Source organism: Cetorhinus maximus, chromosome 3, assembly GCF_964194155.1.
Source record: "Cetorhinus maximus chromosome 3, sCetMax3.hap1.1, whole genome shotgun sequence".
NCBI lineage: Eukaryota > Metazoa > Chordata > Chondrichthyes > Lamniformes > Cetorhinidae > Cetorhinus > Cetorhinus maximus.
The window spans coordinates 64900628-64928590 of record NC_135881.1 but is presented as its reverse complement, the minus strand read 5'-3'; the positions used below and the strand labels follow the sequence as shown (position 1 = coordinate 64928590).

Here is a 27963-nt window from a genome sequence, read left to right as displayed (position 1 = left end):
ACCACCGTAGACCCTTGGGCAAATGTCGGGCTGCATGAGGGCACATAGCTCTGTGATGATCTCGCACGAGAGGCATAGCAGCCGCTGGCATGGCCTCTCAGCCATTTATGTAGGTCAACCTTGTGCGAAAAACTCTAAACTGAGTCTAGTGCCATCTTCTGCATTGTTCCTGCTGCCTGGCTGCTTGTTCTGGTGCTGCCTCCTGCAGCTGCTGCTGGGGGGGCCTGTTCTGGTGTCTCTACAGTATTGCCTTGACATTCATCCTGGACAACCTCAAATGCAAGTGGATTCAGCATTACAGAAATAATTAATCCTTGCAAATTCACATGTGTGCTGCCACTTTAAGTGGTAGACCTCTGTTCCTGCAGATTAAGGGTCTTATCCTCTGACTGCCAATGGGCAGCTTCCAGTGATGGGCTCCATCCCCACACACCTCAAGCAAGAGTCTTCAAGCTTCAAAGTGTTCAGGCTGGATCAAAACACTACAGGTTCAACTTCTATGCAAGTCAGGTCCAAAGTTCAGGCAGGCCCCCTTATAAACCACCAGGTTTAACTGGGCAGCTTTCAGCAGTAGCAGACTTGTGGGATTTTCATTTAATTTGGCAGGCAATATTCTTGTAAGAAGTTCAAGTCAACAAGGGGAATAGCTGGATTTGAACTAGGGACTGCATAATCTGCAGTCAAATCCTCTATCACTGAGCTATAACCCAAGGCACTCGATTTGGCAGGTAACACTAAATCTCAACAAATTTGTCTTTAAATGGCTTTAACAGGTTCATTAATGAGCCTAATTACCTTTCTGCTGCGGAGCGGGTGACTTTCACCCATTGGCACCTTCCCGCCAGTGATTTAATTGCGAGTGACATGCAGCCTCCTATACAATTTAGTATCCTTGGCCACCATCTTCCCTGTTGTGACATGCTGGATTATGGTTCCACACTTTGTCACTGGATTAAGTAAGAATGGCACAGAGGTTTGGATTTGAGGTTTATCTATGCCCTGTAATTAAGTCTGAAATCCAGAAGAATAGGTATCTCTTATTGATATTTTTCTTGTATCTAAAATAAATCTTTGAACAAATATTGACATCTAAACGGGGAGAAAAATGTTCTGCATTTAGCCAAAGGATATGCAGTGTCTTCCAGGCTGCAGGCAAGGGTTCAAGAAATCTAGTGCAAGATTAAATTACTTAAACTAATTTTCAAGAAGTGTTTCAACAGTTTCAAATTGTCCAATGCTTATCAATTGTAAGAAAGCCATAGAAATGATGTTTGAACAAATCAATCGTAATGATTACAGGCAATGATCTGTACCTACTTATAAAACAGGTTTACAATAACCAACACTACAGTAGAAGGAACTGCAACCTGGAATGAGGGGCTATAATTAAGAGAGAGTTGAGCAGTTATGACTAAAAAGCTTCAAGTTTGATAGAGGTCTTCAAGGTTATGATAAAGTAAATGGTGATAGAATATTTCTATTGGTCAACCAGGTGGTAAACAAAAGGACACAATTTTGAGATGTCATAAAAAAGAATGAAAATGAATTTCTTTTTAATTCTTTACACAAAGAATGATCCTATTTCTGATCTGCATACTGCCCCTTGGCGAAATCATCCAAAGGTACAGCGATGGTTTTCACGTGTACGCTAAGACACCTTCTCTACTCCTTGACTCCTCCACTGTTGCTAAATTATCAGACTGCTTACCCGACAGCCAATACCGGATGAGCAGAAATTGCCTCCAATTAAATATTGGGAAGATTGATGCCATTGTTTTCGATCCCCACTCGAAACTCCTTTCCCCTCCTTGGTAACGGTCTGAGATCAAGCCAGTCTATTTGCAATCTTGGTGTCACAACTGATGCCAAGATGAGTTTCTGACCTCAAATTTGTGCCATCACGAACATCTCATATTTCCATCTCTGTAATATCAACCCGACTCTGTCCCTGTCTCACCTCATCTGCTGCCGAAGCCTTCATTCATGTCTTTCTTACTTTCAGATGAATGTTCTCCTGACTGGTCTCTCACATTCTACCCTCCATAAACTTGAGGTTATCCAAAAAATTTGCTGCCAGTGTTTTAATGCCCATCACCCCTGTGCTTGCTGACTTACGTTGGTTCCCAGTCAAGCAACACCCTGATTTTATCCTTCTCCTGGTTTTCAAATCCCTCCATGGCCTCACCCCTGCCTATCTCTGGAATCTCCTCCAGCCCCACAGCCCTCCAAGATATCTGCAATCCTCTAATTCCAGCCTCTTTTGCATCCCCTATTTTAACTGCTCCACCACTGGTGGCTGTGCCTTCATTTGTCTGGACCCCAACCTCAGGAATACCTTCCCTACACCTCCCCAACGGTCTACCTCGCTTTGAATATTTAAGACATTCCTTAAAATCTACCTCTTTGGCCAAGCTTTTGGTCATCTGGCCTAATACCTACTAATATAGCTCGATGTCAAACTTTGTTTAATAATGCTGTTGTGAAGCTCCTTGGGATGTTTCATTTCATTAATTTATGTTAGAGTTGGAAATCCCATGCCTTAAACCACTTTGGAAATGAAGTTCACTAGGAATTAGTTGTTTGAAGAAAAGGAATATTAACTAGTATAGGGATCATGCAGGATTGTGGTCAGAGGCTATGTCTATTTTATGCATTTTGGGATGTGGCTTCACTGGCTGGGCCAGCATTTATTGCCCATCCCTAGCTGCCCTCGAAATTGTGGCGGTGAGCTGCCTTCTTGAGCCGCTGCAGTCCATGTGGTGTAGGTACACCCACAGTGCTGTTAGGAAGGGAGTTCCAGCATTTTGACTCAGTGACAGTGAAGGAAAGGCGAAATATTTCTAAGTCAGGATGGTGGGTGACTTGGAGGGGAACTTCCAGGTGGTGGTGTTCCCATCTATCTGCTGGCCTTGTCCTTCTAGATGGTAGTGGTCATGGGTTTGAAAGGTGCTGTCGAAGGAGCCTTGGTGAATTCCTGCAGTGCATCTCATAAATGGTGCACACTGCTGCTACAGTGCGTCGGTCGTGGAGGGAGTGAATGTTTGTGGATGTGGTGTCAATCAAGTGGGCTGCTTTGTCCTGGATGGTGTCAAGCTTCTTGAGTGTTGTGGAAGCTGCACTCATCCAGACAGGTGGGGAGTACTCCGTCACACTCTTGACTTGTGCCTTGCAGATGGTGGACAGGCTTTGGGGAGTCAGGAGGTGAGTTACTTGTCGCGCGATTCCTAGCCTCTGACCTGCTCTTGTAGCCACAGTATTTATATGGATAGTCCAGTTTAGTTTCTGGTCAATGGTAACCCCCAGGATATTGATAGTGGGAGATTCAGTGGTGGTAACTGAACATCAAGGGGTGATGGTTGGATTCTCTCTTGTTGGAGATGGTCATAGCCTGACATTCGTGTGGTGTGAATATTATTTGCCACTTGTCAGCCCAAGCCTGGAATGTTGTCCAGGTCTTGCAGCATTTGGACATAGACTGCTTCAGTATCTGAGGAGCTGTGAATGGTGCTGAACATTGTGCAATCATCAGCGAACATCCCCACTTCTGACCTTATGATGGAAGGAAGGTCATTGATGAAACAGCTGAAGATGGTTGTGCCGAAGACATTACCCTGAGGTGATGTCCTGAAGCTGAGATGACTGGCCTCCAACAACCACAACCATCTTCCTTTGTGCTAGGTATAACTCCAACCAGTGGAGGGTTTTCCCTGATTCCCATTGACTCCAGTTTTGCTAAGGCTCCTTGATGCCACACTCAGTCAAATGCGGCCTTGATGTCAAGTGCAGTCATTCTCACTTCACCTTGGGAGTTCAGCTCTTTTGTCCATGTTTCAACCAAGGCTGTAATGAGGTCAGGAGCTGAGTGGCCCTGGTGGAACCCAGACTGGACACCAGTGAGCAGGTAATTGCTAAGCAAGTGCCGCTTGATAGCACTGTTGATGATTGATGACCCCTTCCATCACTTTACTGGTGATCAAGAGGAGGCTGATGGGGCGGTAATTGGCCTGGTTGGATTTGTCCTGCTTTTTCTGTACAGGACATACCTGGGCAATTTTCCAAATAGCCGGTAGATGCAAGTGCTGTAGTTCTACTGGAGCAGCTTGGCTAGGGGCGCAGCAAGTTCTGGAGCGCAAGTCTTCAGTACTATTGCTGGAATATTGCCAGGGCCCATAGCCTTTCCAGTATCCAGTGTCTTCAGCCGCGTGGACAATACTGAAAAAGACTGTTGCAAACTTTTGGGGTGAATGGCTTTGTTTTGGTGCTGTAAATGCTATAATCCAATGATTGGACAGAACCATAAATTCAGGGTTACCATTAGAAAAATGTTATTAGCACAACTTATCTTTCCATGCAATGTTATTAGAACGTTGGCCGTTGAATTGAAAAGATAATTAAAATACTTGGAAAGGAAGAATAATTTGGGACATATAGAGAAATGTTATTAAAGGAAGAGCTCTAGTTGAAGATCTAGCATCAGCAAAGGTGCAGTGAGCTGAATAGACTCTTTTTGTGCTGTAACTTCCATGATTTCATCCCAAGGTGGACTTTCAATCATATATTCATGCCATTGCTAAGACCGCCTATTTCCACCTAGAATGGTGATCTCATGCTGCTATAGCCACTGTTCATGCCAATCACTGAAAGTATTGCAGATTACCCATTAGTCACACCATAGCTTAAAGATGTAAAGCTATACATTGAGCAAAATATGACTTTTGGTCTGTGCAGATTTCCATAAATGGTCATTTTGGTAAGGAACGTGTAGTTCAGAAAGGCATAAAAAAATGGTAGATTAATGTGGATTTGGATCCATATATTTTGATCAACCTGAAAACTGAGCTCAGAACTGTAACACAACCATCTGGTGTGGTTGCAAGTGAAACTTTAAATATTTACTTCTGGACCATTATTATATATTTAATCGATCTATGACCAGTTGACCTCATGTTTCAAGGTTTTGATGAAGTGATGGCATGTATAATCATAAAAATATCTCTGACAAACAAGTAATTAACAAAACTTGTATTTATATAGCGCCTTCAACATAACAAAACGCACCAAGGTGCTTCACAGGGGCATTACAAAACAACATTTTGCACCAAGCCAGATAAGGGGATATTGGGGTAGATGATTGAAAAGCTTGGTCAAAGAGACAAGTTTCAAGGAATATCTCAAAGGAGGAAAGTAAGGCAGCGAGGCTTAGGAAGGGAATTCCAGTGCTTAGGGCCCAGGCAGCTGAAGGCATGACCACCAAGGGTGGGTGATTAATATCAGATTTAATCAAAAGGCCAGAATTTGAGAAGTGCAAATATCAGAGGGCTGTAGGGCTAGAGGAGATTACAGAGATAGGGAGGGACGAGGCCATGGAGGGATTTGAAAACCAGGATCAGAATTTTAAAATAAGGCATCATTTAAACAGGAGCCAGTGTAGGTCAACAAGCACAGGGGTGATGAGTCAACCGCATTTGATGCGAGTTAGGGCATTGGTACAGCATTTTGGGTGACATCAGGTTTACAGAAGGTAGAACATGGGAGGCCAGCCATGAGTGAGTTAGAATAGTCTAGTCTTGAGGTAACAAGGCATGAATGAGAGTAGAAGAGTTGAGGCACAGGCAGAGGCAGGTGACGTTTCAGAGGTGGAAATGGACTGTCTTACTGTAGGTGTGGCTGAAAGCACTTCTCAGGGTCAAATTTGGCACTGAGGTTATACACAGTTCAACTTCAGGCAGCTGAAAGGGAGCGATATGGAATCAGTGGCAAGGGAGTAGAGCTTATGGCAGGGACCGCCAATGACTTCAGTCTTTCCTATATTTAATTGGCAGAAATTTTTGCTCATTCAATACTGAATATCGGATAAGCAGTCTGACTCTCATTGAAACCTACAAAATACTTAAAGGGATAGGCAGGGTAGAGACAGGTTAGATATTGCCCCTGGTTGGGAAGTCTTGAACCAGGGGACACAATTTCAAAACGAGGGGGAAGCTACTCAGAGATGAGGAGAATTTTTTTTTACTTAGAGGGTTGTGGATCTTTGGAATTCCCTACCCAGAGGGCTGTGGAAGCTCAGTCATTTAGTATGTTTAAAGTAGAGATTGACAGATTTCTAAATGCGAATGACATAAAGAGATATAGGGATAGTGTGGGGAAAAGACGTTGAAGTGGATGATCATATTGCATAGCAGAGCAGGCTTATGGGCTGAATGGCCTACTCCTGCTCTTATGTTTCTATCTCATGTGGAGTGGTTGTGAGGTAGAACTAGGCAGTATATGTGTGGAAACTGTTTTTTCAAGGATGTCGCTGAGGGGGAGCACATAATGAGTCACAGGAGGGAAGTGAAGCACCAAACCTGTTCAGAAATTGTGTGAAGACTATAGAAAGAAATTTAGAAAGCTTGATTGGTGACCTTTTAAATAATACAAATGTTAACCAGAAAAGCTGAGGACTCAAAAATAACCCTTAAATTAAAAGGGCATTTGGTTCATGTTTATGTTACACTAAAAGGCACCGCACAAACATTATAATGGCATTGGAATGTAATGCCATTCTGTCAATGGACGGAAAATAAAAAGTGCATAGGGTATAAACAATAAAAAATGCAGCATTCAACTTAATATACTTGTGGTTAACTGCCAGATCTATAATTTGAAAAGGAATTATTTCCCTACTAAAAATGACCTGAAACCCTATTTACGTTATATGGAAAAACAGAAGTCAAGCACACATAAGCTTGCATGTAGAATAATCTATACTGCATTACTTTTAATGATCAAGATGATTTGATTATAATAATAGGAATTGCACTACCAGTGAACTTCCAAACTTAAATAAGGCAAATTTAGTATTAGGAAATATAGCTTGCATAATCTCTACACTTAGGTCTGGGAAAACTTCCACAATGTACTTCTGATTCTGAAAGGAAAGGCTTTCGGTTTTAATTGGTAATCTTCCTTTCTTTAATAGAATTGAATATGTTGGAATATATTTCAGATTGCATCTGAACAAAATAGCTGTAGCATTTAACACTTCAGGCCAAATAATTCTAAATTTTGACTATGTAATGTTAGCAGTAAATCTCAATAATGAACTACAAAAATAATTTACGCAGATACCAGCAGAATACCAACTACAAACAGGCCAGAGAGAATCGGACAGCTAAATACGATATATTTTCTTCAGTTCAAATGTTCGTTCTCTCTTCTCAAACGAAAGTTAAATATTCAGATGGCTAGACTGAAATAGAAATGAGACTTCATATTTTGGCTCTGAAAATGCATTAAGTTTAATTTAGCATTAAAGGGAAAGGAATTTGGAGAATAACAATCCTGGAATTAATTTTTTTTCACATCAGGAAAAATGTCTTCTATATTTTACTGAGTTTTTTTTAAAATTAGGACAGCAATGAATCAGGTAAGTGCTCCTGCTTATAAAAAGGTTAAGAAATGCACAAATGGGAACTATGGAAGCTTACCTGCTGGAAACCTTCTTTACCAAATACCCCTCTCAGCTCTTCAAGCTCCCTATTCAGCTCTTCAATCTCTTGTTGTTTTGCAGTTAAATCTTCCTCCATTATCTCAAGTCTTGTCTGAAAGGGCTTTGCATCATGCTCAGAGCAGGTTCCTGATATGCTAAATTCCTCTTCCTAAAACAATTAAAATAAATTAAAACCATAAACAGTGTCACATTGTGATCTTTAAAGAGAAGGCATAGACAGAAAAAATGAATTTCATGAGAGGTAGATTTAATATTAAAACATGCAGCTAGTAGCAATTTATCACCATAGCAACCATTGTTAGCAATTTGCACTTCAAGAGCTTCACGGTGCACTTGTCTATTTTTCAGCCCACAGTACTTTGATGGGCAAGACTTAAAACAGCATTATTGCTTTTGCATCATTTCAGATGAATACTTTCATGAAATATTAGAACATAGTGATAATCTTACCAGGCCTTCCTGAAAGATAGTTCTAGTTATCATACTGAAAAACTCAATAGTGAGGGTTAGAAAATGTAGTCTATTACATGCCCAAGTTTCCAAAATTGGTAGGAGACTCCCATTCTCTTACTGAATAATTTCAGCTCTTCCAGTGACTGCAAGCTATGGCACTAAACTGCTCTGAGTGGAAAATCCGACAGTCAATATTTGGTCTGTGCAATGGTAACTCATTGCAAGATATCAATGTGGTTGTAACATTTGGCTTTTGAGGAAGTAAGACTTAAGATCTAGTTCCTTATCGCCAGATCCTGTGCATGTCAGAATAGGATCAGATTGGCCTAGGTTGTGCTCCACTCATGGCAACCACTCGCAGTTCAGGCTCACATTTGAACAGCAATAATTTGAAGGAGATATCCATAGGCCTGCTAGCGTCGAAGAAACTGTTTTCATCCGTGAGTCATTATTTTTGGAAGAGAGGAGACTAAAATAAAGTTCAAATTTTAGAAACATTATTTAAACTACAATATGTATGGTCTCCTGAAGAGCTAAAGTTGAAAAGTTAAGCAAAATCATAATTTCAGAACAATAAATATTGTTTCTTTTTTTAACAATCAAATCATTTAAAACAAACCTGTTTTTCTGAAAGGGGTGAAAGTTTTCAATGACAATGACCAATTGTAAATTTGAGGCTGCAAGAGCTAATTTATACTTTGGTATAAATTCAATATAAATCTGAACATGCTGTGGCCAATAAAGTCTCCATAAACTCTATTTGTTGGGAGAATTTTAGCCAACTCATCCATTTGAAAAATGTAGGTATTCCATTGTTCACAATAACGTGTTATCCACTTAGTTCATACAATAAAAATCACAACTGCATATCAAATAATTGTAAAAAGCAGCAAGAAACAGAGCCAAGAGATATACCTTGCTCTCCCAGTTAGGTAGTGAAGCAGTTCGTAACACCAATGTTAGTATATAGATTATGGATTAATAAAGTATCAATGCATGTTAGTTTGCTAATGTTAATAGGCATTACAAACAATCTGCTACTTACAATGGCTAAAATGGTCCCCATATAATTCCAGAGTGTCTTTGGGCAAATTCGTGTGTTAAGGCTGAGGAATGCCAATGGAAAAAATAAATTTTCCATTTTTTGCATTTAGTGCCAGCATCATGCCAGATGAGATGCAGCACAGACAAAAGTAAAGCTTTCTCCAACATTAAAAAAATCAACAGATAATAGGGGAAATCGAAGAATTTGGGGTTAGCACAGGGAGGTGCAGCAGAGCTAGATCAGCCATGACCTTACTGAATGGTAGAGTCAGCTCAAAGGCATGAATGGCCTAATCCTGCTCCTATTTCTTATGCGTTAACACTGGTTTAACGCAAAAATAACGCCTTTCAGCTGCACTCGGATATTTTTTACGAGTTATTCTTTGCGCTTTCTTGAATTGCTAATCAATGCTGAATATTAGACTTATGCCAAAAAGAAATTGGACAAACTACTTTGACATTTGTTAGATGGGGAATATCACTTTAAACCAGTTTGGAATGGATTCAGTCACAGGTGTCAAAATTAAGTATTCTAACTTATTCACCAGTCAGCCTTTTTACCAGTTTTTATAACATTAAGTTAACTCATCACTGGTTATTAAGATTGATATTGAATTATTTGATTCCTGAATGTAGACAATTATACAGGTTTACACTTTGGGAACCATGCCAACCATACTGCAGAAAACTCAGTCAGTTGCTGTGGGTAAATATGCCAAGTCACTTTACTTCATACTGTACCCTTGTCATATCTTCTGCTTTAAATGCCAATTCTTGTGGCACTGTACAACAACCATTTGCCTGTATAAACCAAATCATATTTTAAGCATTTTCTCATCCATTCCTAAAGATATATGCTAAAGAAAACACAGCACTAATGCTTATCAATACCAGGCAAAGAGTATGCAAATAATATCTAACCATCTTATCACACAATCCTTATAACATGGGTCAAACTGTACTCCACCAAAACATTCTCATAACTTCACACATCTATTACCTGTTAGGAATTAAACAAAATATCAAGTCATTTTTATACAAAGTTAAAAGAACATAAAACATCAATTTCAGTAAATTATTTCAAAACAAAAACAAAAATAAAAATACCTGGAAAAACTCAGCAGGTCTGACAGCATCTGTGGAGAGGAATACAGTTAACGTTTCGAGTCCGTATGACTCTGTTGAAGACTCGAAACGTTCACTGTATTCCTCTCACAGATGCTGTCAGACCTGCTGAGTTTTTCCAGGTATTTTTGTTTTTGTTTTGGATTTCCAGCATCCGCAGTTTTTTGCTTTTATATCAGTAAATTATTTCCTTGCTTCCTCTCAAATGCTTGGTGTAGCTCCACTTTAAGAGTCTCTCCCATGTTTCTGCAGATAAGCAGTTAGAGATTGGACTTGAGGCCACCATAACATGAGCAAAAAGCTGGTAAACTTTCCATTAGTACCTTAAATATTAAATTTAAAAACAATTAAAAGTTATATCTGTGCTAACGTTCATTTACCAAATCATATGCCCACTCTATCAGCATGTATTACCCACCATATCACACCAAGCCTCACCTCTGACTTCTGACAGTAAAATGTCTTTTCCAGGTTCGGGAGTTAACTGTTATTTTCCTTTGTTGAAGGCCTACCCCATCCTGCAGATACACTGAGTTTTTAATAACACTGGCCCCCCTCAAGTCCATCCACTCTGCTTGCTTCTGCTTAATGTTCTGACTTTCCCTACTTGGCTTTTATAACAGGCACCATGCCTCTCATATGGGGCATACAGTCAGTAGTTCCAAAATAACTCATTATTAAAAAGTCAATGAAATAATTTCCCTGTTTCATTTTACATAGTGTGTCACAAATTGTACACAAGATAATAAGTAAGGAAGGCCATTGATCCCAGGAAGTCCCCCAACTGCAGCATTCGTTCAGTTCTAAAATGATTGTATGGTTTTCTGTTATTAGTATAAATCTTCAGCCTTGTTCTATTCTTACAATTTAGTTTAAATATTCCATATTTTCTTTTCCCACATCATTTCTTGTATTTCTTAATAAAAATCGCCTCTCACCTTTCTTTTCCACACTTTACAACCTCTAATTTTCTGGAATACTTTTTTCTTCTAAAGGGCTTTGAAAAATTAGTTCAGAGTATATGGACATACGAATTAGGAGCAGGAGTAGGCCACTCGACCCAGCTTTGCCATTCAATAAGATCATGGCTGATCTGATTGTAACCTCAACTCCACATTCCCACCTACCCCTGATAACCTTTCACCCCCTTATCAAGAATCTACTTCTGCCTTTAAAATATTCAAAGGCTCTGCTTCCACTGCCTTTTGAGGAAGAGAGTTTCAAAGACTCACTATCCCCAGATAAAAAAAAATTCTCCTCTTCGCTGTCTTAAATGGGCAACCCCTTATTTTCAACAAGTGACACCTAATCCTAGGTTCTGCCACAACGGGAAACATCCTTTCCACATCAATCCTGTCAAGACCCTCCGGGTTTTATAAGTTTCAACTAACGCACCTCTTACTCTTCTAAACTCCAGTGGATACAAACCTAGCCTGTCCAATCTTTCCTCATAAGGCAATCCACCCATTCCAGGTATTAGTCTCATAAACCTTCTCTAAATTGCTTCCAATGCATTTACATTCTTCCTTAAATGAGTAGGCCAGTAACATACACAGTACTCCAGATGTGGTCTCACCAATGCCCTGTATAACTGAAGCATAATCTCCCTACTTTGTATTCAAATCCCCTCGCAATAAATGATAACATTCTATTAGCTTTCTTAATCACTTGCTGTATCTGCGTACTAACCCAAATCCCTCTGCATCAGAGCTCTGCAATCTCTTACCATTTAGATAATATGCTTCTTTCTTATTCTTCCTGCCAAAACAGACAATTACACATTTTCCCATATTATACTCCATTTGCTAGTTCTTTGCCCACTCACTTAACCTATCTATATCCCTTTGTACACCACATGCTCCATTTTGCCAGCCAGAAAAAGACCCATTTATGCCTGCTTCCTGTTAGCTAGCCAATCCCACTACACCATGTGCTTTTATTTGCTGCAATAACCTTTGATTTGGCATATCATCAAATGCTTTCTGGAAATCTAAGTGCAGTACATCCACCAGTTCTCCTTTATCCACAGCACATGTGGATGAGTGCAGCTCCAACATCACTCAAGAAGTTTGACACTGACTCACCAAGCCTCCTTAGGCAGCACCTTCCAAAACCACAGCCAGTACCATCTAGAAGGACGAGGGCAACAGACACATGGGGACACCACCACCTGGAAGCTCCCTTCCAAGTCACTCAACATCCTGACTTGGAAATATATCGCCATTCCTTCACTGTCGCTGGGTCAAAATCCTGGAACTCTCTCCCAAACAGCTCTTTGGATATATCTACACCACATGAACTGCAGCGGTTCAAGAAAGCAGCTCACCATCAACCTCTCAAGGGCAATCAGGGATGGGCAATATATGCTGGCCTAGCCAGCGGCACCCACAACCCATGAAAGAATTAGAAAAACATATTACTTCTTCAAAGAATTCCAATAAATTGGTTAAACATGATTTCCCACTCACAAAACCATGTTGACTTTGCCTGATTGCCTTGACTTTTTCCAAGTGCCCTGCTATAACAACTAATAATAACTTCTAACATTTTTCCTAAGACAGATATAAAGCTAACTAGCTTGTAGTTTCCTGCTTTCTGTCTCCCTACCTTTTTGAATAAATAAGTTACTTTCACTATTTTGCAACCTCATGGAACCCTCCCCAAATCCAGGAATTTTGGAGAAGTAAAATTAACACGTCAACTATCTCACTAGCCACTTCTTTTAAGACACGAGGGTGAAGTCCATCAGGACCTGGGGACTTGTCAGCCCGCAGCTCCAACAATGTGTTCAGTACCACTTCGCTGGTGAATGTAATTTTCTCGAGTTCCTCCCACCTCTCAATTTCCTGACTTACATCCATTTCTGGGATATTACTTGTATCCTCTATAGTGAAGACCGATGCAAAATATTTTGCTGTATTAGTTGCCCAGACTTACCTTTCTATAGAGCCATTGCTGACTTTATTAATTCTTTTCTTTTTTAAACAGCTATAGAAATTCTGTTTTTATGGCTTGAATCTTTGGCTCGGAGAGCGGGGGCGGGGCCCGCTCGCCAAGGCATAAGATGGCGCGTGGTGACGTCGGGCAGGCATCCCGACATCACCGTGGGTCATTTAGATTTTCAGTTCAGCGGGCACGCAGCTGAGTCAGCTGCATGCCAGACGAACTGTCAAAGGCCTATTAAGAGATGATATCTTGGAGGGGGCATCGAATGAAGCTTTGTGGGTAGAGCTTAGGAATAAAAAAGGGGCAGCCACATTGTTAGGTGTTTATTATAGACCCCCAGATAGTCAGTGGGAAATTGAGGTGCAAACGTGTGCACAGTTTGTGGGATTATGTAAAAACAATAATAGGGTAATTATATTAGGTGATTTCAACTTTTCCAACATTAATTGGGATAGACATAGTGTTAAGGGCATGGATGGAGTGGATTTCTTGAAATGTGTACAGGAGAACTTTTTAGGTCAATATGTAGAGGATCCAACAAGGGACGGTGCAGTGCTGGACCTAATTCTGGGAAATGAAGCTGGACAGGTGGCTGAGGTGGTGGTGGGGGAGCATTTTAGTGATAGCGACCACAACATGGTACAATTTAAGCTCGTTATGGACAAAGAAATAGACAAGTTGCAAAAAAATGTTTTGGATTGGGGGAGAGCGGATTTTAGTAAAATAAGGTGGGATCTGGCCAAGGTAGACTGGGAACAGCTACTTGTGGGGAAATCTACAGAGGAGCAGTAGGGGGTGTTCAAAAAGGAAATGGGGAGGGTTCAGGCTCAACATGTTCCCTCTAGGGTGGTAGGAAGGAGTAACAAGCCCAGAGAACCATGAATGACCAGAAATATTCAGGATACGATGAGAAAGAAAAGAAAGGCCTTCAGCAGGTACAAGGGGAGCAAATCAGTGGCGGCATTAGTGGAGTGCAGAAAGTGCAGGGTGGAGCTTAAGAAAGCAATTAGGAGAGCAACGAGGGGATATGAGAAAGATCTGGCTGGTAAAAGTAGGGAAAATCTCAAGATATTCCATAAGTATATCAATGGGAAGAGAATAACCAGGGAAAGAATAGGGCCCATAGGGAACCAAGGGGGCAATCTATGGGTGGAGCCAGATGACATCGGTAGAGTGTTGAACGAATACTTCACATCCGTCTTCACCCAAGAGAATGAGGATGAAGGTATCGAACTCAGGGAGAGAAACTGCGAGGTTCCTGAGCAAATTGACAGCGGGAGTGACAAGGTATTGGGGGTGTTGGCAGGCTTAAAAGTGGACAAATCTCCAGGTCCGGATGATTTGTGTCCCGGACTGCTGAGGGGGGCAAGGGAGGAGATCGCAGGGGCTCTGACCCAAATTTTTAATTCCTCTCTGGCCACGGGGGAGGTGCCAGACGACTGGAGAATAACTAACGTGGTTCCACTATTTAAGAAGGGTTGTAGAGAGAAGCCAGGGAACTACAGGCCAGTGAATCTCACGTCAGTGGTAGGGAAACTATTGGAGAAAATTCTGAAGGAGAGAATCTATCTCCATTTGGAGAGGCAAGGTTTGAGCAGGGATAGTCAGCATGGCTTTGTCAGAGGGAGGACATGCCTAACAAATTTGATTGAATTTTTTGAAGTGACGACCAGGTGTGTAGATGAGGGTAGTGCAGTTGATGTAGTTTATATGGATTTCAGCAAAGCCTTTGACAAGGTCCCCCATGGGAGACTTATAAAGAAGGCACGTGCACATGGGATACAGGGTAATTTGATGAGGTGGATTCAAAATTGGCTTAGTTGTAGGAGACAGAGGGTGATGACAGAAGGATGCTTTAGTGACTGGAAGCCAGTGTCCAGTGACATACCACAGGGATCTGTGCTAGGTCCCCTATTATTCATCATTTATATAAACGACATAGATGACTATGTGGGGAGCAGGATTACTAAGTGTGCGGATGGCACAAAGATTGGCCGGGTGGTTAACAGTGAGGTTGAGTGTCTTGGACTACAGGAAGATATGGACGGATGGTCAAATGGGCAGATAAGTGGCACATGGAATTTAACCCTGAAAAGTGAGGTAATACACTTTGGAAGGAGTAATTTGACAAGGAAAATTCAATGAACAGCATGACACTAGGAAGTTCTGAGGAACAAAGGGACCTTGGTGTGTGTGTGTCCATGGATCTCTCAAGGCGGAGGGCCATGTTAGTGGGGTGGTGAAAAAGGCTTATGGGACACTTGCCTTTATCAATCGAGGCATAGATTACAAAAGTAGGGAGATCACGTTGGAGTTGTATAGAACCTTGGTGAGGCCACAGCTGGAGTAGTGTGTGCAGTTCTGGTCGCCACATTATAGGAAGGATGTGATTGCACTGGAGGGGGTGCAGAGGAGATTCACTAGGATGTTGCCTGGGATGAAACATTTAAGTTATGAAGAGAGGTTGGATAGACTTGGGTTGTTTTCGTTGGAGCAGAGAAGACTGAGGGGCGGCCTGATCGAGCTGTACAAGATTATGAGGGGCATGGACAGGGTGGGTAGGGAGCAGCTGTTCCCCATAGTTGAAGGGTCAGTCACAAGGGGACACAAGTTCAAGGTGAGGGGCAGGAGGTTTAGGGGGTATGTGAGGAAAAACATTTTTACCCAGAGGGTCTGGAATGCGCTGCCTGGGAGGATGGTGGAGGCGGGTTGCCTCACATCCTTTAAAAAGTACCTGGATGAGCACTTGGCACGTCATAACATTCAGGGCTATGGGCCAAGTGCTGGTAATTGGGATTAGGTAGGTAGGTCAGGTGTTTCTCACATGTTGGTGCAGACTCGATGGGCCGAAGAGCCTTTTCTGCACTGAGAGATTCTGTGATGGCCATTTAAGTATCAATTAAATTAATAAATTGAGCTGCCGGTCCAACCTTGAGATTAGCAAGCAGGTAAAGAGCCCAGGCGGGCTTTGCATTTTTCATGGAACCTCATCCACGGGCCGGATGAGGTTTCATGAAGTGTTTATAAATTGAATAAAAGTTTTTATAAAAATTCATTGACGTGTCCCAGCTCAAGTGACACTATCACATGAGGGGACGTCTTAAAAATTTTTTATTTTCTTTATTAAAATTTTGGGAACTTAAACTAATCTCCCTGAGGCAGCTCTGTGCCTCGGAGATTTCTGCATGCTTTCGCGCGCATGCATGAAAGAGCGCAGGCCCCGACTCAGGGAACCCCACCCCCCCTCAGTGCTTCCAGGTGCACGTCATGCTGGGCTGGCACAATCCCCAGCACAACACCCCCCCCTCCCCCCCACTACGGGGGGACAATTCTCCCCTTTATTTCTCGCTAGCTTTCTCTTGTACATTGATTTTTCCCTTAATCTTTTAGTCATTCTTTGCTTCTTTTACATTCTGTCCAATTTTCTGACCTGCCACCCATCGTTGTACAATTATACCCTTTTTCTTTAAGTTTGGGACTATCTTGAACTTTTATATCCACAAATGGTGGATCCTCCCCTTGGAATTTTTCTTTCTTGCTAGAATGTATCTCTTGTGTATATTCTGAAATATCCCCTTAAATGTCTGCTACTGCATCTCTATTGACCTATCCCTTAATCTCATTTGCCAGTTCACTTTAGTTAGCTCTGCTTTCATGCCCTTATTTAAGTTTAAAATACTAGTCTTAGACCCACTCTTCTCTTCGTCAACCTGAGGGAGCCTCATAATTTCCTTTAACTTCCAATGGATCCTCAAATATAAACACGTATTTATTTACTTTAATCTTTTTGGTACTGTTTTTCCTTGAGTTATAACCACCATTAGCAGTGCTGCAACTACTGGTGGTTCTCACCTCCTTTGCGAAAACTGAGGCAAAGCATTTCCATTGTGCCTTTGCCAATCCTCTCACTGCAAGTTCGCCTTTCTCATCTCTCAGCAATCCTTCCTCTACCTTGGCAATTCCTTTGGTAACAAAATGCCTATAGAAAGCTTTTTTTATTTTATTTTCTCCCACACTCTATTTTTGCCTTTACATAACTTTTATATGTTCCCTATATTTGCCCTGTTTTTCATTTGTATTATTTGCTCTGTACATTTTAAAACTATTTTTTGGTTTTGGATTGATCAAATCACCCTTTTCATTGGTGCAACTCAAATTTTCAATACATTTCATTATGGCATAACTGGAATGTACTTGATTTATACCCTGTCTCCCTTTTTAAATAATGCCAATAACCAATCCATGGTTTGGTTTACTAAATTTTTTTTCTTCCATCTAAAGTAATAAGGTCATTTTTTAAATCTCGCAACGAACTGATTTTTGTCGTCATCTGCCAGAAGGTTGACTGCCATGAATCTCCACCTCTGTCTGTCCAATGCTGCCCTTACACAGTCTGCATAAATCAAGTACATCCAGTCTATTATATTTACCACCCACTTTCTCCTCGGCTTCCCTCTCCTACCTTTTCTATTGATCTTCCCCTCCAATAACTGTCTCAGTTTGCAGACTGCTCTAATGATGTGACCTAAGTATCGCATCTTTCTTTCTTTAATATTATGGGCTAATTTCCTCTTCTTCAGCCAATTCCAGCACTTTTTCATTAGTCTATCTGTGGGGGATTTATGGAACATCTTCCTACATCTTAAAAGCATTCAGTTTATCAATAGTCTGTTTGCTGTCCATGTCTTCGAGGCATATAACACAGGTGACAAAACAAAGCACCTCAACATTCTTTTCCTAAGATTTGGGTTCAGTTTCTTTGATGTTAACAGGTCCTCGATTCTGACATCGGATATCACAATCACATCTCCCATCATCTATGACAATCTGCCCTAGGTACGTGAACTTTTTCACTTGTTCCAGGACTTGTCCATTTACTTCAATGTTCACTTCCGAGGTAAGGTGTCTCTGCTTATCACGGTTGCCTTGGTCTTTCTCACATTTATTCCTGATCCATGTTCCTCACTCCATGCTTTCACTTTATTTACAATTTCCTGGAGCACCTCTTCTGACCCTGCAAGCAGTGCAGGGTCATCTGCCTATCTCAAGTTGACGACAATCAGGGCCCCAATGCTGCAACCTAGTAGATCTTCTATATCGCTGAAAATAGCTTCAATATACAGGCTGAACAGTTTTAGGACACAGCACGTACGTAGTACGCTTCTCTTTTGACTGGGAAGCTGTTTGACAAGGAGCTATCAACTCTCACCACCGTTAATTGATTCCAGTATAAAGCTTGAATTATCTTTCTATCATTTCTGACCATTTCTAGTTTGTCTAAGCATTCCATTATTTTCTGATGGTCTTTCAAAGGCTTTTCTCATAGCCTATAAAGCATACATACACAGGTTTTTGTACTTCTGGGTATCTTTTAATGACTAGTCTCAAGTTAAAGATGCCCTCGCTTGTTTCTTTCTTTGGTCTGAATCCTGACTGGCTTTCATCTCTCTCTGTTTCTTGTGATGAAGGAAAAAAGAAAAAGAAAAGAAGCTTAACTTAAATTTAAGCTTAATTCAGAGTTGTAGTTCAGGAACTACAGTTCCCAATGGGCCTCAAGACTTCTGAACACGCGCCAGCTGGGAAAGGGCCGCATGTGCTCAGTACGTCCATTCTTGTGTCATTAGGTCAGGAAATGGACCTGCGCACATACACTAAAGAAAAAGAAGTGTAATGGCGCAAAACTGGAGGTCAAATGACCTGAAGAGCAGTGCCATTGCAGAGAAGGTGTTTTAGGGAGCAAGATGGGGAGGTGTCAGAGAGAAGATCCCAAACCAAAAAGTAGATCCCAAACAAGGGAATGAGACAGAAAGAGGTCCCTGAAGACAATCCCAGATAAGGGACAAGGACAGAGATCAGAAACAAATCCTGTTAAGTAAAGTTGAGAGAAAGGAGCAGCGCAACAGGCTCCAAATTAAAGAGAGAGAGAACCAGCTGTGGGGAACAGATTTGAACAAAGTGGGTTCGAGAAATGCCCTGAAGATCAGAGACGGCAGCCGAAGGTTGGTGACTCCGTGCTGTGAGCCGTAAGGGCAAAGGTACCCTTTTGGAACAGTGGTGTTCTGCTTGGCACAGCCGGAGAACTGAAAGCGTACTTGGAAGGTGAAGCTCGAGTGCATGCGGAGATCCAGGGGAATGGAATCTCGGAAGACGAGATTGCAACCCCGGAGTTGGGTTCTTGTTGAAGCCTTCAGAGTGGGAGCGATGTTGGGAGAGAATTCCAAAGTGAGGTTCTTCATATGTGGAGATTTGAAACCCTTGTGAGAAGAAGAGTTTCAGTGAGACCAGTTGGCTCATGGTGTGACAAGCATGGTGTGGGTTGTTAAGAAATCCACAGAATCTGCTTTGGTCGCATCTGTCATTTACTTTGGAGTGCAGTGTCTCTTGCCAACAGTTCACCAGTTAGTTCAACGTACTGCATACTTACCCTGAATATTAGAGTATAAGATAGATATGATAAATTGTTTTATCTTTCAGAATTTGTCTGTAAAGAGATAGCTGGGGTGAAGGAATAGTGAATATTTGAATAATTTTCTTGTGTATGTATTGAGATCTTTCCAACCTTTTTGGCTGAGGTAATATAGTTCATTTTTCTTGTGTAATACATGTTTTATTCTGTGTGTTAAAAGTTCATCAGCAAACTGCTGTGAAGCTGTTCAGTAACTTACCTCCACTGTTTCTAAAAAAGAAAAAAGAAAATTAGGATCTATCAAGCCAGGTTACACTCTGGGAACTGATTTGTCCAGTATTAACACCAGCTGGGATCATAACATAGTGGGGGCTCTTGCAAGATCAAAAATCCTTTTCAGTGGGATCTGCGAGCCCTTAAAGAAGCGAGTACATGGGCGGTACTGGTTGGAACTCAAAAATGGTTTTGACTGCTGCTAAGACTTTTCTGGGAGTAGAAGATGTAACAGTAGATTATTTGAAATTCTTGACTAAGGGTAAACTGAGAGAGTTAGCAGGTAAATTGAAGTAGGGAATTTTGTAAGGATATGATGATTAAAGTAATTACCCAGCATTTAGAATTAAAAGGAGAGAAACCTGAAATTGGTGTCTCATAGCTAAAGTTATCTAAATATCAGTTAAGAATAAAAGAAAGAGAGATAGAGAAAAGCAGAAGCTTGAACTTGAAAAAGAAATGGAAATGAACAAAAGCTTGAGCTGGCAAACAAGGAAATAGATATGGGAAACGTGAAAGCTTGAGCTTGAGTTTCAAAGAGAGGAAGAAATAAAATCGGACAGCATGACCTGCGTAGAGAAAAGCTTAGAATAAAGGAAGAAAGAGATAGTAGCTCAGCGGATGGTTCTGATTCCACTGAGAATTTTGATTTAACTAAAAATTTTCATTTCATGCCTACATTTACAGATGCTGGAGTTGAAAGACATTTCACTTCATTCGAAAACATAGCTGTGAAGTTGAAGTGGCCAAAGGATGCGTGGATCTTAATGTTACCTTAATGTAGAGCTGATGAGGGGGAGCCAGTAGATGTGGTTTATTTGGACTTTCAGAAGGCTTTCGACAAAGTCCCACATAAGAGATTGGCATGTAAAATTAACGCGCATGGGGTTGGGGGTAGTATATTGAGATGGATAGAAAACTGGTTGGTAGACAGGAAACAAAGAGTAGGAATAAACGGGTCTTTTCCCGAATGGCAGGCAGTGACTAGTGGGGTACCGCAGGGATCGGTGCTGGGACCCCAGTTATTCATATATATTAATGATTTAGATGAGGGAATTAAATGTAATATCTCCAAATTTGCAGATGACACAAAGCTGCGTGGGAGGGTGAGCTGTGAGGAGGATTGCAGAGATGCTTCAATGTGATTTGGACAAGCTGAGTGAGTGGGCAAATGCATGGCAGATGCAGTATAATGTGGATAAATGTGAGGTTATCCATTTTGGTAGCAAAAACAGGAAGGTAGGTTATTATCTGAATGGCTATAAATTGAGAGAGGGGAATGTGCAACAAGACCTGGGTGTCCTTGTATACCAGTCGCTGGAGGTAAGCATGCAGGTGCAGCAGGCGGTAAAGAAGGCAAATGGTATGTTGGCCTTCATAGCCAGAGGATTCGAGTACAAGAACAGGGTTGTCTTGCTGCAATTGTACAGGGCCTTGGTGAGACCACTCCTGGAATATTGTTTGCAGTTTTGGTCTCCTTATCTGAGGAAGGATGTACTTGCTATAGAGGGAGTGCAGCGAAGGTTTACCAGGCTGATTCCTGGGATGGCGGGACTGACATATGAGGAGAGATTGAGTCGATTAGGATTATATTCGCTGGAGTTCAGAAGAATGAGGGGGGATCTCATAGAAACCTATAAAATTCTAACAGGACTAGACAGGGTAGATGCAGGAAGGATGTTGCCGATTGTGGGGGAGTCCAGAACCAGGGGTCACAGTCTGAAGATATGGGGTAGACCATTTAGGACTGAGATGAGGAGAAATTTCTTCACCCAGAGAGTGGTGAGCCTGTGGAATTCGTTACCACAGAAAGTAGTTGAGACCAAAACATTGTATGTTTTCAAGAAGGAGTTAGATATAGCTCTTGGGGCGAAAGGGATCAAAGGGTATGAGGAGAAAGCGGGAGCAGGCTATTGAGTTGGATGATCAGCCATGATCATAATGAATGCCGGAGCAGGCTCGAAGGGCCAAATGGCCTACTCCTGCTCCTAGTTTCTATGTTTCTATGTTACAAAGTGCTCTGACAGGTGCAGCTATGAACACGTACAGTATATGTCAGAAGAGCAATCTGCAGACTATAAAGAAGTTAAAAGGGCAATACGCAATGCTTACAAGCTTGTCTCTGAAGCTTATCAATTAAAATTTAGGATAAGGAAGAAACCTAATCATTTGTAGAAACTGCAAGTGAGAAAGAAATGATGTTGGATCAGTGGCTTTGATCACTGAAATTAGGAGAAAAAATGAGAACGTGAGAGAAATTATGATTCTGGAAGAATTCTAAAATAGCATTCCAGTAACCATTCAGATTTAATAGTGTCAAGTATCAAAGATCCAACACGTAGCAGTTTTGAGGTGGAGAGAGAGAGTGAGAGGGGTGGAAAGAAAGAGTGAGAGGTTGAGAGGGAGAGTGTGTGTGGGGCAGAGAGAGAACGTGTGTGAGGGGGAGTATGCGCGCAGGGGGAGAGAAGATGCTTGAGGGGAGAGAGGTTGTGGGCTCAAGGGGGAGAGTGAGCGTGAGTAGATGGAGAGAGAGCGTGCGCGAGGGGGGAGAGAGAACATGAGAGAGGGAGGGTGAGTGTGTGTGTGAGGGGGGAGAGAAGGTGCATGAGGGGGAGAGAGAGAGTGTGAGAGAGTGGGAGAGAGAGAGTGTGTGAGTGAGGGGGATGAGAGAAACTGTGTGAGGGAAGGGAGAGAGTATGAAATGTATTGAAACCATCATTTATTCCAATATTACTCTGGCACTTTGGCAGGAAGAATAGAGGAGCTGAATATTATTTAAATGGAGAAAGGCTGCAGCACAGAGAGATTTGGGAGTCCTTGTGCATGAATCCCAAAAAGCTAACATACAAGTTCAACAGGTAATAGGACAGGCAAATGGAATGTTGGCCTTTATTTCAAAGGGAATGGAGTATAAAAATAGGGAAGTCTTGCTAAAACTATACATGGCACTAGTTAGACCACACCTAGAATACTGTGAACAGTTTTGGTCCCCTTATCTAAGGAAAGAAATAGTGGCATTGGAGGCAGTCCAGAGAAGATTCACCAGGTTGCTCCTGGGTATGGAGGGATTTTCTTATGAGGAGTGGCTGAGTAGGTTGGGCCTGTACTCATTGGAATTTAGAAGAATGAGAGGCGACCTTATTGAAATATATAAGATTCTTAGAGGGCTTAATAGGGTAGATGATGAGAAGTTGTTTCCCCTTGCGGGAGAGTCTACGGCCAGAGGACATAATCTCAGAGTAAGGGGTTGCCCATTTAAGACAGAGATGAGAACTTTCTTCTCTCAGAGGGTAGTCAATGTGTGGAATTCTTTGCCTCAGAGGGCTAAAGGGGCTAGGTCATTAAGTATATTCAAGGCTGAGAGAGACAGATTTTTAATCAGTAAGGGAATCAAGGGTTATGGGGAAAAGACAGAAAAGTGGAGTGAGGATTATCAGATCATCCATGATCTCATTGAATGGTGGAGCAGACTCAATGGGCTGAATGGCGTGCTTCTGCTCCTACCTCTTTTGGTGTTATGGGATTCTGTGAAGCAGGCTTGTGGGAGCTTTGTGTATACTGGGTGTGTGTGGACTAATTTAATTAAACTAAAGACAGTCAGACTGCAAGGTTTAAGTCATCAAAGAGAATAGGTGTAAAAGCAGGCATTTTGAAGTGGAGATGGACGAGCTAATAAGGTGGGTTCCCAGTAGATATAGCCTGAATAGGTATTTGCATTAGGAGATAGATAAGGAGTTGAATTTTTAGCTGTTGAATTTCGAAGAAATATAACAGGAAGTTATGCAACTGACAAAGATCATAAATAAATAAAGCAAAGTTATTAAGTTTATTGTTCCCCAAATGTAGTGGCCATAACGACAACATGAAAGATTTGAGATTCTGGGAAAGGTAACTTTCAAAAGACATTTAAGAACAATGGGTAAAGATGAAAGGGAAGTAATGTATTTAAGGAAAGATTGAAAGCTGTATGGGAGTGGCCATGTGAGATCTTGAAGGATGGGCTATGTGAAGACAAATCTGTGAAAAAAACAGCCTCCAGCCACCCCAGGAAGTGCTTGTTTGTTCCAGATAGCAAGGTTTGCCACAAGCCTTGGATTTCAATTGTCGAGGGAGAGGGAGAGAGAAGCTTGGGACATACCTCCCCGATAGCAAGCAACAGTGTGTGCCTTGTGATTGGGTGTTTTAGATTAAGAACCTATTGGGGCTGTTGCCTGAAAAGAGTGTTTATTTGTGAGTCCAGCTAAGTAGAAATCTTTTGGGAAATGTTATAAGACTAAATTTAACTGTGTAAATGTACTCTTGAGTGTTTAAGTTTTTTGTTAATAAATGTTTTAATTTAACATTTAAAATCTTCAAAAGTGGTAGTGGAATCTTTACTTCTGACCTCAGCACACATACTTCTCGTAAAAAATTCAAATTGCAAAACCGTTGCGAAAGCCTGACCAAGATTCCTTTTGGGATTTGGTCAGCCTGGCAAATACCACCTGCCATATCATAACAGAGGAGGAGCGAGAGAGAGAGAGAGAAAGTGAGAGAGAGAGAAAGAGAGAGAGAGAGAAAGAGAGAGAGAGAGAGAGAGAAGAGGGCGGGCAGAGGGAGAGAATATTGGGGGGCGGGGGGAGAGAGAGAGGGGGAAAGAGAGAAAGAGAGAGAGTGAGTGTGAGGGGGAGAGAGAGAGAGAGAGAAAGAGAGGGCGAGAGAGAGGGGGTGTGAGGAAACAGCCTTTGAGAAATTTGAAGAACATTACATTTTGGACATTGTTCCTCCTGAGTTATTTTTAAAAGTTTGCAATATTAATTTGGGGGCTGTGACTATGCCACTATTCCAAAAACAACAGATCAAGATAGATGTCCAGCAAGGAACACCTGGAGAGGGAAGAGATACATTGTATATCTAAGTTAACAAAGAACTGCTGTTGTGAGGCTAAAGAATCTTGCTGATTGGTTAAAATCACCTGGCCTAAGAGAATATTCTTTGAACATTTTAGTCTTTAAAACTCTCAGTCAAAGGGTGGGTGTGTGGGGGTGCCTTAGAAGCAGACTGGAGAAAAAGACTCTCTTTCCCTCGCTCTGCACCACCTGTGTTAAACTTTCCTCAGAAACATCTCATCGGAATAATTTTTTTTTTTGAGAGTTCACAAAGTTGTGATAAGTATGAGTCATCAAGGACTTGTACCAAAATCTGTCTGAAGGAACTTCCAGACCTATTGTGACCAGAATTCTGTTAGATCAACAGCATCGAGATCTCTTCTAATTTTATCCTTTTAAAAGAAGCGTTCTCTGCAGGGGACTGTGTTTGTTTTGTCCTGTTTTGTGTTTTATTAAAAAGGGGAAAATCATTACACTTCTAAACTATAACTTGTATGTTAACCAGTTTAACAACTTGTTTTTAAATGAACATAAGAACTACGAGTAGGCAATTCCGCCCCTCGAGCCTGCCCCGCCATTCATTACGATCATAGCTGATCTCATTTTGGCCTCAACTCCAATTTCCCACCCTTTCCCCATAACCTTTCAACCCGTTACTAATTAAAAATCTGTCTATCTGCTTCTTAAATTTATTCAGCTTCCCGGCATCCACTACACTGAGTTAGTGAATTCCACAGATTCAAGACCCTTTAAGAAAAGTAATTCCTCCTCATCTCTGATTTAAATCTACCACCCCTTAGCCTAAAACTACGGCCTCTCGTTCTAGAATGCCCCACAAGGGGAAACATCCGCTCCACGTCTACTTTGTCTATCCCCTTTAGCATCTTATATACTTCAATTAGATCTCCTCTCCTCCTTCTAAACTCTAGCGAGTATAAGCCTAAACTGCTCAATCTGTCCTCATAAGACAAGCCCCGCATCTTTGGAATCAATCTAGTGAACCTCCTCTGAACCGCCTCCAGTGCAACTACATCCTTCCTCAAGTAAGGGGACCAAAGCTGTGCACAGTACTCCAGGTGCAGTCTCACCAATGCCTTGTACAGTTGCAACAACACTTCCCTATTTTTATACTCTATTCCTTTAGCAATAAATGCCAAAATTCCATTTGCCTTCCTTATTACCTGCTGTACCTACATACTAGCTTTCAGCGATTCATGCACGAGGACACCCAGATCCCTCTGCACTGAAGCATTCTGAAGTTTCTCTCCATTTAAATAATAAGTCACCTTTTTATTCTTCCGACCAAAATGGATAACCTCACACTTGTCCGCATTAAACTCCATCTGTCAAATCTTGGCCCATTCACCTAACCTGTCCATATCCATTTGTAAATTTCTTATTTCTTCATTGCAACTTACTTTCCCACCTATTTTGGTGTCAGCTGCAAATTTAGCTATAGTACCTTCTATCCCTGAATCCAAGTCTTTAATATAGATTGTAAATAGTTGGGGCCCAAGGGCCGAACCCTGTGGCACCCCACTAGTCACAGCTTGCCATCCAGAAAAAGACACATTTATCCCGACTCTCTGCTTTCTGTTGGTTAGCCAATCCTCTACCCAAGCTAATATATTACCCCTAACTCCGTGTGTTCTTATCTTGTGTTTTAATCTTTTGTGTGGCACCTTTTATCAAAGGCCTTCTGGAAGCCCAGATATACAACAGCTACAGGATCCCCATTATCCACTTTGCTTATCACATCTTCAAAGAACTCTAGCAAATTAGTCAAACATGATTTACTCTTCATAAAACCATGCTGACTCTGATGGATTGCATTTTGACTTTTCAAATGCCCCATTACTACTCTTTATCAACGGATTCCAACAATTTCCCAACGACAGACATTAAACTAACTGGTCTATAGTTTCCTACTTTCTGCCTCCCACCCTTTTCGAATAAAGGCATTATATGAGCATTTTTCCAATCCACTGGAACCTTTCCAGAGTCCAGGGAATTTTGGAATATTGTAGCCAATGTATCCACAATCTCCACTGCCACTTCCTTTAAGACTCTGGGATGTAGGCCATCAGGTCCTGGGGACTTGTCACCCTTTCATCCCAATAGTTTGCTCAGCACTTTTTCTCTAGTGATGGTGATTGTTCTAAGTTCCTCCTTCTCTATATCCTCTGCACTACCTGTTACTATTGGGGTGGTACTAATGTCCACCACTGTGAAAGCTGAGGCAAAATATTGATTAAGTGTCTCTGCCATTTCTGCGTTTCCCAATGTTAACTCCCCAGTCTCGTCCTCCAAGGGACCAACATTCACTTCAGTTACTCTCTTTCCTTTTATATACTGGTAGAAGCTTTTGCTATCAGTTTTTACATTTTGCGCCAGTTTTCTTTCATAATTTATCTTTGCTCTTTTTATTATTTTTTTAGTAACCCTTTGTTAATCTTAAAAGTTTCCCAATCTCCCAGCCTGCCACTGACCTTTACAATTTGGTATGCCTTAGTTTTTGCCTTTAAGTTATCTTTAAATTCCTTGCTTAGCCATGCATGCTTTTCCCCCTCTTACCATCTTTCTTCCTCATTGGGATATATTCTACTTGGGAGGAATTGAATATCTCCTTAAATATCTGCCACTGTTCATCAATTGTCCTACCTTCCTGCCCAGTCTTCCTGTAGTCTTCCTGCCCAGTCCACTAGAGCCAAATCTGCCCTCATACCTATGTAGTTACCTTTGTTTAACTCCAGAACACTAGTGTGGGACTCAAGTTTCTCACTCTCAAACTGAACTTGAAATTCTAACATGCTATGATCACTCTTCCCTATAGGATCCTTTACTATGAGATCATTAATTAATCCCATCTCATTACACAAAACCAAATCCAGAATAGCCTGCTCCCTGGTTGGTTCCACAACATGTTGCTCCAAGAAACAATCTCTAATACACTCTATGAACTCTCCCTCAAGATTACCCTTGCCAATTTGATTTGTCCAGTCTATATGCATATTAAAATCACCCAAGATTATTGCCATGCCTTTCTTACATGCTCCCAGTATTTTGTTTTATAATAAATCAATTTTTTTGCATTTACTGAAATTAGCCTGGTTAGAATTTGTTTTATGTTGGGGATAACATTATCAAAGGGCAAACAGTTGGCCAGTTGTTATGACCTGTGGAGAAGTGGAGCTAGAATTAATTGTTTACTCCTCCCATCGCAGTCTGTATAAAGAGAGAGGGAGCGTGAGGGGGAGAGAGGGAGTGTGTGTCACACACACCACCCCAACCCTATCATACTCTAATACTCATTGTTATTTGTTACTCATTTTCTTTTAATCAAATCATTGCTTTGA

The 27963-nt window shown here is 41.4% G+C and overlaps 1 protein-coding gene across 3 annotated transcripts in view; it reads right to left on the bottom strand.

Annotated features, from left to right (window-relative positions):
• Window positions 1–27963, bottom strand: part of akap9 (A kinase (PRKA) anchor protein 9) — a 283026-nt gene that overhangs the window by 215837 nt on the left and 39226 nt on the right. For all 3 annotated transcript variants that reach the window (XM_078538478.1, XM_078538479.1, XM_078538480.1), the window contains exons 4-5: window positions 9719–9790; window positions 7470–7640 (exon numbers count right to left, since the gene is read on the bottom strand). In XM_078538478.1, coding sequence (XP_078394604.1) covers window positions 7470–7640; window positions 9719–9790 — 243 coding nt within the window. The remainder of the gene's footprint in view (window positions 1–7469; window positions 7641–9718; window positions 9791–27963) is intronic.